Source organism: Chelonoidis abingdonii, chromosome 12 (assembly GCF_003597395.2).
Source record: "Chelonoidis abingdonii isolate Lonesome George chromosome 12, CheloAbing_2.0, whole genome shotgun sequence".
Taxonomy (NCBI): Eukaryota; Metazoa; Chordata; order Testudines; family Testudinidae; genus Chelonoidis; species Chelonoidis abingdonii.
In genome coordinates this window covers 3,327,121-3,340,711 of record NC_133780.1, presented here as the reverse complement: position 1 = coordinate 3,340,711, position 13,591 = coordinate 3,327,121, and the positions used below count along the sequence as shown (strand labels likewise).

Sequence of the window (13,591 nt, the reverse complement as noted above, 5' to 3'; positions counted from 1 at the left end):
CCTTCTGCCCCGTTTCCTTTTAGCTTCCCTAAGGCTCCTCATCTGACTATTTCTAAAGTTTGTTATTTTGGCTGGATGGAACTAAGGCACCAAAAGCGCAGCAAAATAAAGATCATTTTCCTCCCCTTCTCCCACACCCATAGGACCCTCAATGTGGGTGGTCAGGATTAATTCTGGCTGTTTGTAAGGGGTGTGCAGACCCCTGGATGGAGGATGCTGTTGTACTGTTGGAATAACTGACTGTGTCCGTTCAGTGAAAACTGTTTTGGGCAGCAGTTAATGGTTTCTTTGAAATCCCTTCAATCACAGAATTGAATGCTTGACCAACGTCAAAATATTCCAGACAGAAGCATTTCAGAAGGCCCAGCGGATGAAGCCACAGGAGCAGGTGTGCATTTACTGCAGGTCTACACAAACTTGTGTTTGCATAAACAAGCTATCCAGTCCCCCCACCCCGCTCACAGCTGGTCTCAACAATGCCCACGGTGGGATTCTGGGTGAAACAGGTGCAGCGATGGCAAACTTGACTCACTTGTCCTTAGCATAAAGCAGAGACAGAAAGAACAAACCCAGTCAGTCATAGGAACACTAGCCAAGTGTAACACAGTCTGTCAGCCACTGGGATTGAACCTGGGACCACTGAGTACGAGCGTCTGCTGCCTGAGCTAAAAGCCACCTGCCTCTTAGCTAAGGCTGAAGCAGACTCATTAATCTCTAGGTGGTCTAGGTGCCACGAGAGGGCAATAGAGCATCACACCCAGCAGAGCTGGGTTACACCAGCCCACAAAATGCGAGTGCTTCCGCCACACAACCATCATCTCATGTCTGTGTTTGGAAAACAGCAGCTGCGCGTACGAACTGCGGGGCCTGCATGTAGGAGCTTGTGACCTGGTACTCTTGATGCCAACTGGCAGTATTGGTAGGGTTGCCAACTTTGTAATACTTGAAAAACAGACACTCCAGCAGGAGTGCTGGGAACCTCCCCTGCCCCTCCTTTTCTCCCAAGGGCCCATCCCTGCCCCGCCTCTTCCCCCAAAGCCCCGCCCCTGCCCCCCTGAGGTCCCACCCCAATTTGCTCTTCTTCCTCCCCACCCCATTGCTCACTGCTCTTCCCCTCTCTCCCCTGCCCGGGTCGGGAGGAACTTGCCTGCAGAGTTGGGGCTGAGAGCTGCAGCCGCCCAACGCAGGTAGGATGTGACGCCGACTGAGTAGGGGCTGGCACAGGTAATGACCCGATACTTCCTCCACCAGCAATAACCAGACTTTGTGTGTCCGGTCAGTAGATCTGACCGGACACTGTTAGGTCCCCTTTTCAACTGGACTTTCCAGTCAAAAACCAGGCACCTGGACACCCTACATATAGACGTAGCCTTCAGGCTGTTCCTATTCAGTCAAGCGTCAGTTACCTTGTCTTCCATTGAGTGACAGCTCCGAATCCATGGGACCCACACCTTTTGTCACCTCTCCTCTCTCACCAAGACAGACAAACGCTGCGGTACAGGCACTGGGTTCTGACCAGTTCCTCTCTAGCTGCAATTGGGTCCAATTTGGAGGAAGCAATCAACTTCAGAGATCCCAGCACCAGATCCTTTGCCTTTGGCAGCTACTGGACCGAACTGAAATCAAGAAACAGAAATAGTCCCAATTTTCAAGGGTTAGCTGGGTTTCTCTGCACCCAATTCCTTCCCCAGCCCTACCAGCACATCCAGAGGCATTAGCAGTGTAACGAACAGCCGCATATTGCCTCAGAATCCTGGATCTCCTCCCCGGCACTGGACTCCAAAGGGATTCAGAAACTAAAATGGATAGACAGTAATTATACATGGTTCACCCACTACAAGAAGAGAACTGCTCCTGTCCACATGCAACTAAAGGGGGATTTCAAGGAAGCTAGTTCCCATGCGGGGAACCAGGGTAGCCAGAATACCCCTCTCCTCTTCAGGCAGGTGACACAGAAAAGGAAACCACAAGCAGCCAGAGATTCCATTTACCGTAGATGCTGCTTAATAACACACCGCAACTTACAGTTAATAGAAACATTTTGCCTGGAACTGATACCGCTCAGTTGACTATAAAGATAACTGCTCTGGCTATTGGCAAGAGGCTTGCACTATTGAGAGCTTTAAAACAAACAAACAAACAAACAAACCCTGCACCCCACAGACTCCCAGCACCACCATTCGTGGGGCTGGAGGCAGGGAATCACGTCCTACCGATTCCTTTCCTGCCTACAGCCCCACAACCTTCTGCTTCTCAGCCAGCGTCAGATAATGGCAACTCTCAGTCATCAACCGGGGGCTTCCTAAGAAGTGGAATATGCTGTATTCCTAATCTAGGGGCTTGTCGATATTAGAGAAGTTGTAGCAGCGTAACTAAATCCGTTTTAACACTGATCTTCTGATTATACTAGTGGAAATCCCTAATGTAGATGCTCTTCAACTGGTTTAATCTGGAATTCAAACAAAACCCACTGAAGGGAGACAAACCATTTTAGGGCCTCTACCAGGAGCAGCAGAAGCACATTAAATGCGCACCCTCCCCCCGCCCCAGGCACCTGAACATTGGCCCTGCCCCCTGTGCAAGGCTCCGCCCCCACGCCACCCCTTCTCCCTGAGCCCCTGCCTTCACACTGCCCCTTACCCCAAGACTCCATCCTTTCCCCCACAGCCCCACCCTTGCACCACCCCATCTCATAAGGCCCCACCCCTTCCCCCAAGGCCCCATTCTCACACCGCCCCTTCCCCGAAACCCCACCCCGCCACTTGCTCCTCTCTGCCTCTCCCCCTGTCACTCGCCCTTACAGCCGGTAAGTGGGTCAGTATAGCCCTCCCACTTTTAAAAGTGTGGGGGGAGAGGCCCCCTGTCCCCCCTCCCCCCAGTCACCTGCATTAGGTATTTGTCTCAGCATAACTAGATAAATTTTGAAAGTCAATTTAACTTAGCTGTGGCATCTTTGTGGCCAAGATGGAATCTGCTCTGCAGGCAGCTCCGGCCAAGAAAAGGTGCACACCAGAACGCAGCAGGGAAAGTCCCTTCCACCCCATGGGCACCTGTTCCACACCCCCAGGAGTAAACACCCCCTGCTGAGCCCCCTACCCAGCTCCCTACCGCACAGCACCCCCTAGCGCTGCACTAGGGCATTGGGGCCAACACTGACTGCCAAGGCAGAGCACCCCCTGCTGAACCCCCTACCCCACTCCTTGCAGCACAACGCCTCCTAGTGCCATGCTGACCCTGACTGCAAGGGGAGAGCACCCCCTCCACAGCTACCTGTATAGAGGAGAGGCAAGGAAGAAAACAGTAAAGTGAGCCCAGGAGTGGCTTCCTTGGGAGCGAGGTGCAGGGAGGAAGGGCTTGCCTTCCCTTGAAAGTAGATTCTCGAATGTGACGGCCAAGCATTCGCACATGGAGTAGCTAGTCATTCCAGAGTAGTTATTCCACGTGGAGACAATCCCTAGAGGGAAACAATCATGCGGGCAGTGACAAGCAGTTTTCCCACTATAACAAAGTGTAGTAGGATCATATAATGCCTGGAACACAGGCCCACTCCCCCCTCCTCCCCCCAGCTGCTCTCTGTAGGAGTGTGCTACCTGTAGCAGGGAGAGGTAGTGAATTGTTACCATTAGCAGTTACTGATACATAGGGGTTGTTATGTGCTGACTTGTCCTAATTTGCTAAAACTTGACAATGGTGCGGGATGGAAGCATAAAGTGTCCAGCTTCCAAATGACTCTGCCTGGATTCATATTAGTGGGACACAGGACATGTGGAGGATAATTTAAACTCTTAATTTCCTTAGGGTTCACCTTCAGGATACTTTTGTGCTGGTGCAATCTCTGACCATTACAGTTCATCAGAGCAGCAGCCAGGCCCAGGCAGCAATGCACACTTGTCCTGTTGCCTTGACTGACAAAAGGTTTTGTAGATTCCTGCAAGCCCCTGGGGTAATATCTCATTAGAGATGAAAAGGCGTGTTCAGAAAGAGATCTTGAAATCTGTAGCAGAGAATCCTGTGGCACCTTATAGACTAACAGACGTTTTGGAGCGTGAGCTTTCGTGGGTGAATACCCACTTCGTCAGACGCAGGTAGTGGAAATTTCCAGGGGTAGGTATATATATGCTAGCAAGCAAGCTAGAGATAACGAGGTTAGTTCAATCAGAGAGGATGGGGCCCTGTTCTAGCAGTAGAGGTGTGAAAACCAAGGGAGGAGAAACTGGTTCTGTATTTGGCAAGCCATTCACAGTCAGTCTATAAGGTGCCACAGGATTCTCTGCTGCTTTTACAGATCCAGACTAACACGGCTACCCCTCTGATACTTGAAATCTGTAGGGTACAGATGAGCCTAGGCTGACCAGAGCGCAAGTGCGAAAAAGTCAGGATGCGGGTGGGGGTGGGTAATAGGCACCTATGTAAGAAAAAGCCCCAAATATCTGGACTGTCCCTATAAAATTGGGACATCTGGTCACCCTAGATGAGCCCGATGGGTTTGTCTCCATGCAGCTATATTCCATTCACTGGGTAGAAAGGAGAGAGAAGTATTCTGGATTTCCTATTGCCCTGACTAAGGGCCATCTATGCTCACCTGACTTTTTTCCTGGCAGGAGGAGTTTCTGTCTATTATATTACAGGGTCAAAATATGGCAGCCATTACACAGAGGCCTTAGTGGTGGTAGAGGTGAGAAGAGGGCCAAAAAGTCCTTTCCCTCCCCTAAACACTCACTCCCCAGTTCTCCTGGTGGCCAAGGGCTTCCCCGGGCGTCCCCCAGCACAAACACCACTTCTACCACCACTGCTTGAAGATGCACCACCTTCTCCTCCTCCCCACCACTGCTCAAGCTTTAGAGATGTAACTGAGCCTGCAGCTGGTAAAATGCCCATGATCTCTATAAAACATGACGCAGGATGATTAGAACTGTTCCTACTGAGAATCTCGAACTCAGACAAACCTTAGTGAGACGGCAAAGAGTTCTACTGAAAAGCTGAAGTGGGGTTTTGGGGGAGATGAATAGCTCTTTAGAGGTTCAGGCTTCTCCCGCGAACAAATGAGCCAGTGAAGCAGCCTAGCAGAATAAACAAACCTACCCTGCTATTTACATTGGGAGGATAACAGATGCTGAATCCTGCAGCTGACAGAATGGGATATAAACCAGTATCACACAGAACAAATATTTCACTGCAGTGTTTTTCCACGGAAATTGAGATTGGGGGTGTGCGTGTGTTCAAAATACAAAAGGAGGACCGATGGAGACTGTTAGGGCAAAGATGGGCTGTATGGCACCATAGTAAACCCTGAAAAATGTTTCACAACCATTTTATTAGATTTAACTCATGTTTTTAAATCAGCACACAAATTAAAGTTGGGTATACCAAGCCTCCTGTGAAGCATCATGTCTACATCCTTCTTGGTTTTTGTTGTAATTTTGCACAACTCTGTTAATGAACTTCTCAAATGCAGGGCATTCATTTTTGGTGGCTTCTCATGTGTCCGGTACTTCCAGTCCCTCATGATACGCTCATGATTAGGCAGAAGGCGACTTCTTTCAAAACACAAAATTCTAGTCAATGAGGAAAAAGGACATTCAACTGTAGCAGTTGTGACTGATGGCAGAAAGAGATGAATTCCTACTTCTTTCATTCCAGGAAACATAGCACAAAAATTGGATTGACCCATTAGTGATGATAAAGAAGAAGTTGAAATCAAATCCACATTTGTTCATCATAGGATATTCCACTCTGTGTTCAACTTCTCTATTCTGTCCTGATCACATGGCAGCCCCATTGCTGGTAGTGCCTCACCACTACCGGCGTTTTGTAAGACAGGCATCTGTAAAAGCTATGTAGAGGCTGATGGAACCCAAAAGCTGTTGTTGTAGAGCTGTAAGAATCAAGTCAGTGTACTTCACTTTTTCAGCTGTCTTAACACACACTTCTTGTCTTCTTCATTTAAGGAGTTAATATAAGTGCCCTAATTAGTCAACTTCTGAACTGAAGTCTTTGCTTCTTTCAGTACGTTTTCAATGGATCTCTCTCTGATTGATCCAAGTGCAGCTTCCAGTGCTGGGCAGAGATCTACTACTGTTGTAGCAGATGCCTGGATGGCATTGTGTAATGACCCAAGTGGTTTCAACAGTAGACTTACAAGAGAGAGAATGGCAATAGTCTTCTCTGAACTTAGCAGAGACGGTAATTCACGAGCCCCACTACTTAGATCTGTCCCATCTCAGTAGATACTTTGCAAAGCCAATAAAAATGGTTGCAGTCATTTGAAGACAACAGCCAAGGATCCCTCATGAAAAAGCCAGTGGATTTTCCCAGAATGGACTACTTTGAACTTCTGTCTCAATGTATCGTCTATGTTTTCTGAGATGTTCAGTCCTTTCGGACTCTTGCTGAAAAAGAGTATAATGAAGATATTAAATGTGTAGCTTTTTAAATGCCTTTTGAAGATTCTGCAGCTTTTACTAGTTGGAGTAGATGGTCTCTGCTGTATGTATTGGAGAGATTAGAGTTACACTTTTCTCTGAGCAGAGCTTGTGCTCCGCTATGTCTTCCAGAGAAGTTTGCAGCTCCATCAACTGCACAAGCAGCTATCTCTTTGGGGTTCAATTTACAAACATTTAACTCTAAGACGTGGGTTTCAGAGGTGCAGCCGATGTGTCTTCTATAATCTGAAGATCTAGAAATTCATCTACTGACCTACCACTGATATCAAGATGACACAGGCAGTGACTTAATCCTTGAGACTCATTTGCATCCGTGCATTCATCAGCCGCGTATGCACATTCTCCGAATGTGGTGAGAGTTCTTCACTTTTTCAACTGTAAAGTCTGTTTCAGCACATGCTTCTAACCAGTCAGTTGAGTTTCCTGCAGAAAGATAGCGAGCATTTGCTGGTCTTGGCCAGAACCAGTGTCCAGCTTCCGGATTAACAAATGGCAGTGCACTTAACACTAGCCTCTAGTTTGTAGTGTCTGGTATCTCTTGCTGAAAGAGAAAGTATGATGTGACAGCCATGTTTGGTCACACAAACTGTGTTGTGTGTCCAGCATTCTTATCAGCCTCATTAAGTACTTCTAAAATTGGCTTTGACAGTGACTGGCTTATAAGGCTTTCCGCATGTTGATGCAGTCTAGAGGATTGGTGTTTTGCAGCCTTTTCACATAGTTTGTCAGCATTGGCTTTGCTGATCAGTCTGGCAAACCAAGCTCCTCCATTTTTACTATATAAATCCATGGTATGCTCACATCCTGAATACTGCGTGCAGTCCTGGTCACCTTATCTCAAAAAAGATGTATTGGAGTTGGAAAAGGTTCAGAGAAGAGCAACTGAAATGATTAGGCGTATGGAACAGCTTCCATATGAGGAGAGATTAAAAAGATTGGGGGACTTTCCAGCTTGGATAAAAGACTACTAAGGGAGTGGGGAGAGATATGATAGAGGTCTATAAAATCTCGATGGGTGTGGAGAAAGCGAAAAGCTCCCTCACATAACGCAAGAACTAGGGGTCACCCAATGACATTAATAGGCAGCACGTTTAAAACAAACAAATGGAAGTTCTTCTTCACACAACACACTATCAGCCTGTGGAACTTTTTGCCAGGGGCTGTTGCGAAAGCCAAAATTAGAACAAGATTGGAAAAAAAAACTAGATCAGTTCATGGGGGATATGTCCATTGATGGCTATTAGCCAAGATGGGCAGGGATGCAACACCATGCTCTGAGAGCCTCTGCTTGCCCGAAGCTGGGAGTAGACAACAGGGGATGGATCACTTAATAATTGCCCTGTTCTGTTAATTCCCTCTGAAGCACCTGACATTGGCCACTGTCAGAAGACAGACTACTGGGCTACATGGACCATTGGTCTGACCCAATATGGTCGTTCTTATGTAAAAATTAATTATAATACAATAAAAATGTTTAGCACAGAAACTCTCGACACCAGCCAAAATTGATCACTCGGGCAGCACAGCTCAGTCTGCTGGATACCTAGGCAGAGTAGGCGAGTTCATGTTGGGGAAATTTGGGGAAGGGGGTGTACAGCCCCCTGCGGGGGAAGATGTAGGGCAGGCCCTGTTTCACTGTATTAAGTCTCCTGCTGCAGCAGCTCAGTAGCTTCCATCAAAGAGGAGCTGCATTGACCAGGCATTGGGATGCCTGTGCCTTGAAGAACCCAGTCCTGGGAACTGGATGCTGAAAGGTGCTGGCGGGGGGGGGGAAGGGGGAGAAATAAAAAAATCCCTCTGCTCCCCCCACCCTATTTTTTTTTTTGCAAACATTGGTGTCTCGGTCCCACTGGGGTAATTGTTACCCCCTCTGCCCTCATTGTGCCAGGGTTTTGCCCTCTGCCAGTGCCTTGCCCTGGACTTAACCCCGGCTCCTTCTCCCTGCATCCCTGATTTTGCTCTTCAACTCCTCTCCTAACTCTGCCTCCAGCTGCTTGACCCCCCTGCCCCCCGGTCAATTTCCACCCCCTGCTCAGACCCCGGCCACCCCCTCCCTTCGATTTCCCCCTTTTTAGCCCCTGTCAAAAGCAGCCCGCAGAATCTTCCCTCTACCAAGTGCAGGCTGAAGGGCAGTGGCTTCCGCAGATGTTACTGAGCATGTTGAGTGCTCCAAATTCCTACCTGCAAAACACAACAGTCAGGGCTGCAGACACCCCCGCCCTGCTCCGCAGTTCAATGCAACAGCAACAGCCCTTGCAGTGCGGGTCGCTGAGCGTGCCCTCCCCGCAGCAAGCAGACTTCAGCTCCTGAACTCAGCAGAAGAGACGCAACCACCTCTCGCATTGCAGTCCAGCAAAACGGGGTGTCTCCACCCCCAACAAACTCACTTGCTCTGGTGGGAAAGGAGCCTTTGCAGGAGCAGCGATGCAAACAAATGACCATCTGCAGGTCAGCTGAGCCAGGAACGGAAGAAAGAAAACCTAAAAAAAGCCAACCGCTGTATCCTGCGATATAAACAACAAAGCTCCATGGCTACATTAGACAGCGCTTTGAAGTGTGAGTGTAGTCAGAGCCACAGCGCTGGGAGAGAGCTCTCCCAGCGCTGCTTGTAAACCACATCCCTTAAGGGGTGTAGCGTGCAGCGCTGGGAGCCGCGCTCCCAGCGCTGCCGCCCTGATTACACTGACACTTTACAGCACTGCATCTTGCAGCGCTCAGGGGGGTGTTTTTTCACACCCAGTTAACTCCCTCCCCTCCAGACCGACCAAGTTCCACACAACAAACCTCCGGGCATCCCTCATTCCCCCGCCCCCAGCATCCCTCTCTATTGCACAGACACGCCCCCTTGCAACTGCCCCCTCCCTCCCTCATGCCAGGGGCTCTATGTGCCCTCAGATCCCCCGTGTCCCCTAGACCAGGGTCTCCCATTTTCCCCCCTGCTCATATTCTGCACAGTCACATATGGGTGACTCATGTTTCTCTGTGACTGGCTGTTCCCTGTGTCAAGGTATGATTCCCCACTCTGCACCTTAGTGTCCAAAAGATGGGGTACCTGCATGAAACCCCCTAAGCTTAATTACTAGCTTAGAAATGGTAGCGCTGCCGCCACCCAAAAATATAGTGTTTTGGGGCACTTTCTGGCCCCCAAACCCTTCCTTGGGGACCCCAAGACCCAAAACTCCTTGGGTCTCAAAACAAAGGGAAATAAACCATTCCCTTCCTTTCTTCCTCCCAGATCCTCCCCTCCCTGGGTTATACTGGGAGATCACGGTGATTCAACTCCTTGAATCTAAAAACAGAGAGGAATTCCACCTTCCCCCCCCCCATTCTCTCCTTTCTCCCACCAATTCCCTGGTGAGTCCAGACCCCGTCCCCTGGGGTCTCACAGAAGAATAAAAAAAACAATTAGGTTCTTAAAAAGAAAAGCTTTTAATTAAAGAAAGAAAAAAAAATAAAAATTATCTCTGTAAAATCAAGATGGAAAATGTTACAGAGTCTTTCAGCTTATAGACACTACAGAGAATCCTCCCCCCAGCACAAATACAAGTTGCAGCAAACAGAGATACAATCCTTCTAGCAAAATACACATTTGCAAATAAAGAAAACAATCAAAAGACTAAACCGCATTTCTAACTGGTACTTACTAAATTGAACAGAAGAGACTGTATCAGAGAGATTGGAGAGAAACCTGGTTGCACATCTGGTCCCTCTGAGCCCTCAGAGTGAACAACTGACAACCAACCAAAAACTTCCCTCCACCAAGATTTAAAAGTCTCTTGTCTCCTGATTGGTCCTCTGGTCAGGTGTTCCAGGTTCACTGCTTGTAACCCTTTGCAGGTAAAAGAGACATTAACACTTATAACACCCTTTTTTTTTTATAACACCCTGGGTGACTCTGACTCAGTGGAGCAGGCGGTAGGATGAGCACAGGATAAATACTGAGACAGACAGAAAGGCCCATTGGTGCCAGAGGCAGCATTGTGCCTGCAGTAAACTCTGGATATGTCTACACAGCAACTAGACACCGATCCCTGGCTCGTGTCACCTGACTCAGGCTTGCAGGGCTGTTTCGTTGCTGTGTAGACATCTGGGCTAAGACTGGAGTCCAGACTCCAGGACCCTAGAGGTGGAAGGGTCCCAGAGCCAGAGCCCAGAAGTCTACACAGCAGTGAAACAGCCCCACAGCCTGAGCCATGAGAGCCAAAGGCAGCCGGCAGGAGCCAGCCATGTTTTTTTTTTTTGCTGTGTAGACGTACCCTCACCGGCCTCTAGGCCAGTGGCTCTCAATCTTCCCAGACTACTGTACCCCTTTCAGGAGTCTGACTTGTCTTCTGTACCCCCAAGTTTCACTTCACTTAAAATGACTTGCTTACAAAATCAGACATAAAAATACAAAAGTGTCACAGCACCGTATTACTGAAAAATTGCTGCCTTTCTCATTTTTACCAGGGAATTATAAAATCAATCGATTGGAATAGAAATATTGTACTTGCATTTCAGTGTGCAGTACACTAAACAAGTCATTGTCTGCATGAAATTTTAGTTTGCACTTCGCTAGTGCTTGTTATGCAACCTGTGGTAAAACTAGGCAAATACCTAGATGAGTTGACGTACCCCCTTAAAGAGCTCTGTGTACCCCAAGCGGTAGATACATGTACCCCTGGTTGAAAACCACTGCTCTAGGCAAACACCGATAATCCCATGGGCTGTGATATAAGAATTTACAGACCAGACGAGAGGGAGGGATACTAGGGCCCCAGGGCAGTACAGATGGACACACAGCAATAACCCAAAACCACCTCCAGTGTAAGGAGAGAAAACAGATGCGGGGCCCACACTCCTCTCCTCAAGAAAGCAGACGAGATCAAGCAAAACCAGGGCTTCGCCCTTCCCTCAAGTGGGTGCAGCTGGGCACCACAAGGCGGCTTGTTTTTTATTTATTACAGCTGGGGAGAAGGGAATTCCAGGCCCCTCTCTCATGCCCAGTGGCCTCGAAATGTGACCAGGGCAGATCTGGGGGTGGTTCTCCCACCTGCCTCATTCAGGCAGGCAGACTAGATGACCACAAATGATCTAGTTATTACAGAGTCCTGCCTTGAATGACACACGCCCGTTGGCTGCGGGTTTTACACAAACTGTTTCCCAGACAGCAGCATGCAGGGGAGCAATTACTGGCTGGTGGGTCCACTCTTGGCTTGCAGCAGGGAGTGTGGGCTAATGGTCAGAGTAGTGTTTTCCCCTGGGGCTCTGACTCATTGACTCCAACAGAGCGACTGCTGTTTTACACCATCGGGTTGGGAGGGAATACACAGCAGCTATGTAAATACATAAGTCACCAGCTGGGCCCCGCCCAATCCTGTGGTTTCCTGCGTATTATGCTGATCACTATTAGTTTGCTACACTATGATCTCTGATACTCGATAGACCAGCCCTTCCCCATGTCCAATCAGGGGACAGTATGCTAATAACAGCCAATGACCAGGCTTCCTCCAGGCTAAATTGCGGGCTTTTGGGCATACAGCTGCCTAGGGACTTTTTGTGCTGCCTGGCTTGGACTATGGGGTGTTCAGAGCACTCCTGGCTGCTCGTGCTTAGAGAGGGGGTGATGGCTGGGGGCGGGGGTATTTGCAGGGGATGCTGCCCAGAAAGGGGAGTCTTCAAGCAGGTAAGCTGTGAACTTCCTTTGTAGCAGTGCCGTGAGAGGGCCTTGTCTCCCTCCCTCCCTTAGAATGGCTGGTCTGTGTTCAGGGAGGAGAAGCAAACAGCCCTGGGAGTGCTAGGGCTCTCTATCCCCTCGCGCCAACATGATTTCTCTGTTTCATTTTGCTGTTTCCTTTGAGCATGTGTGTCAGTTTCAGCTCCTCCTTGGCCCCTGTTGGAGAGAGGAGTTTTAGAGAAGCCACGGATAATCCGCAAATCCAGGGATAATCCTCGTTATATCTGCAGATGTCCGCATCCGTGGATGTGGTTGTGTGGTTAACTATCTTGCAGACCAGAGGTGGATCCGAATTTTTGTATCAGTGCAGATCGCTACCACCTCTCTAGGGCGCTGCTGCGGATACCTACGTGGAGTGCGGATCAGGGTCGGATACTAGCTAATTATCATAGGCTGCGGATCCAAATTTTTGTATCTGCTCAGGGCTCTAATGATCTGTCTCTATTTAAAGCTAGTCCAGGGTCCCTCTGAATAACCTCCTGACTTCCAAAGCCTGCTTCTCTTCCAGCCTGCGTGTGGGGGGGATCCGTTTGGGTTTGTTTTACTGTGCAACCTATTGCAATTATCAGAGGGTTAGCCATGTTAGTCTGTATCCACAGAAACAAGAAGGAGTCCGCTTGTGCCCAAATAAATCTGTTAGTCTTTAAGGTGCCACTGGACTCCTCCTTCTTATTGCAATTATCGCTGTCCTTCTTTTGGCTCCCAGAGCCAGCCAATGGGGTTGCATTACGTAAGGTCATGACCTGTCTGCGCAAGTTTCTGAGAAAAGTTCAGTCATTTTCGTAGAGGGGACAGATGCTCTTGGCAGCTGCTACCTGGACCATGTGGGGACTGAAGAAGACGCGGTTCTTTCTTGGGTCCCTGTGGCTGGCTGCAGGGTGGGGCCAGGTGGCAGGTGAGCTGGGGGATGCGTGATGGAGGCGGGGGGGCACAGCAGGGGAATAAATGACCCGTGTCCGCTGGGGCCACAAGCTCGAGTCATGACCCCCCGCCCCCCACTGTCCGGTAGCCACCTCCTGGAAAGCAGTAGCCCCCTCCCAGGCCTCTTAGCTATTCCTCTGCACCACGTGACTGAGCAATCAGGGGCGAGGGATGTGACCCCACATATCTCCCCCCCCATCACGCTGCATGCGCCGGTGGGGGTGGGAGGGGTGGCAAGCTCCTGGCCATCTTGGTGTGCCTTGTGCTGGAGCACAAGAAAGTGACAGCCCCCCCCCGAGGAGATGTGAATGGGGAAGGGGATGGGGCAAAGTGCTGGGTGCATAGCGCAGGGGGGTGGGAGGGGTCATTATTTCGGACAGTGTCAGACTAGGGAGGTGGGAGTGGAATTCTCCTGCTGGGGGTAGCAAGCTGCTCGGGATGGGTGGAGGGGGTGGTCCTTCTGCCTATTGCAAGGTAACAGCTAGAGAGTAGATTTGGGGGGTGGGGTCTC

At 49.4% G+C, this 13,591-nt stretch overlaps 2 protein-coding genes across 6 annotated transcripts in view; one reads left to right on the top strand and one right to left on the bottom strand.

Moving 5' to 3' along the window:
- LOC116829200 (C-type lectin domain family 2 member B-like) overlaps positions 1 to 13,591 on the bottom strand; it is a 59,507-nt gene that overhangs the window by 8,713 nt on the left and 37,203 nt on the right. Inside the window, exons 1-2 of one of the 4 annotated variants that reach the window (XM_032787909.2) lie at positions 8,625 to 8,960; positions 1,407 to 1,616 (exon numbers count right to left, since the gene is read on the bottom strand). In XM_032787909.2, coding sequence (XP_032643800.1) covers positions 1,407 to 1,440 — 34 coding nt within the window. In that variant the 5' untranslated portion in view covers positions 1,441 to 1,616; positions 8,625 to 8,960. Of the gene's footprint in view, positions 1 to 1,406; positions 1,617 to 3,270; positions 3,412 to 8,624; positions 8,961 to 13,591 lie in introns of those variants that run through there. The other 3 variants (XM_032787908.2, XM_075071665.1, XM_075071664.1) reach the window with 3 other exon arrangements.
- The window catches only part of LOC116829175 (uncharacterized), a 7,349-nt gene continuing 5,820 nt past the window's right edge, over positions 12,063 to 13,591 (top strand). For both annotated transcript variants that reach the window (XM_032787861.2, XM_075071669.1), the window contains exon 1: positions 12,063 to 12,108. In XM_032787861.2, coding sequence (XP_032643752.1) covers positions 12,078 to 12,108 — 31 coding nt within the window. In that variant the 5' untranslated portion in view covers positions 12,063 to 12,077. The remainder of the gene's footprint in view (positions 12,109 to 13,591) is intronic.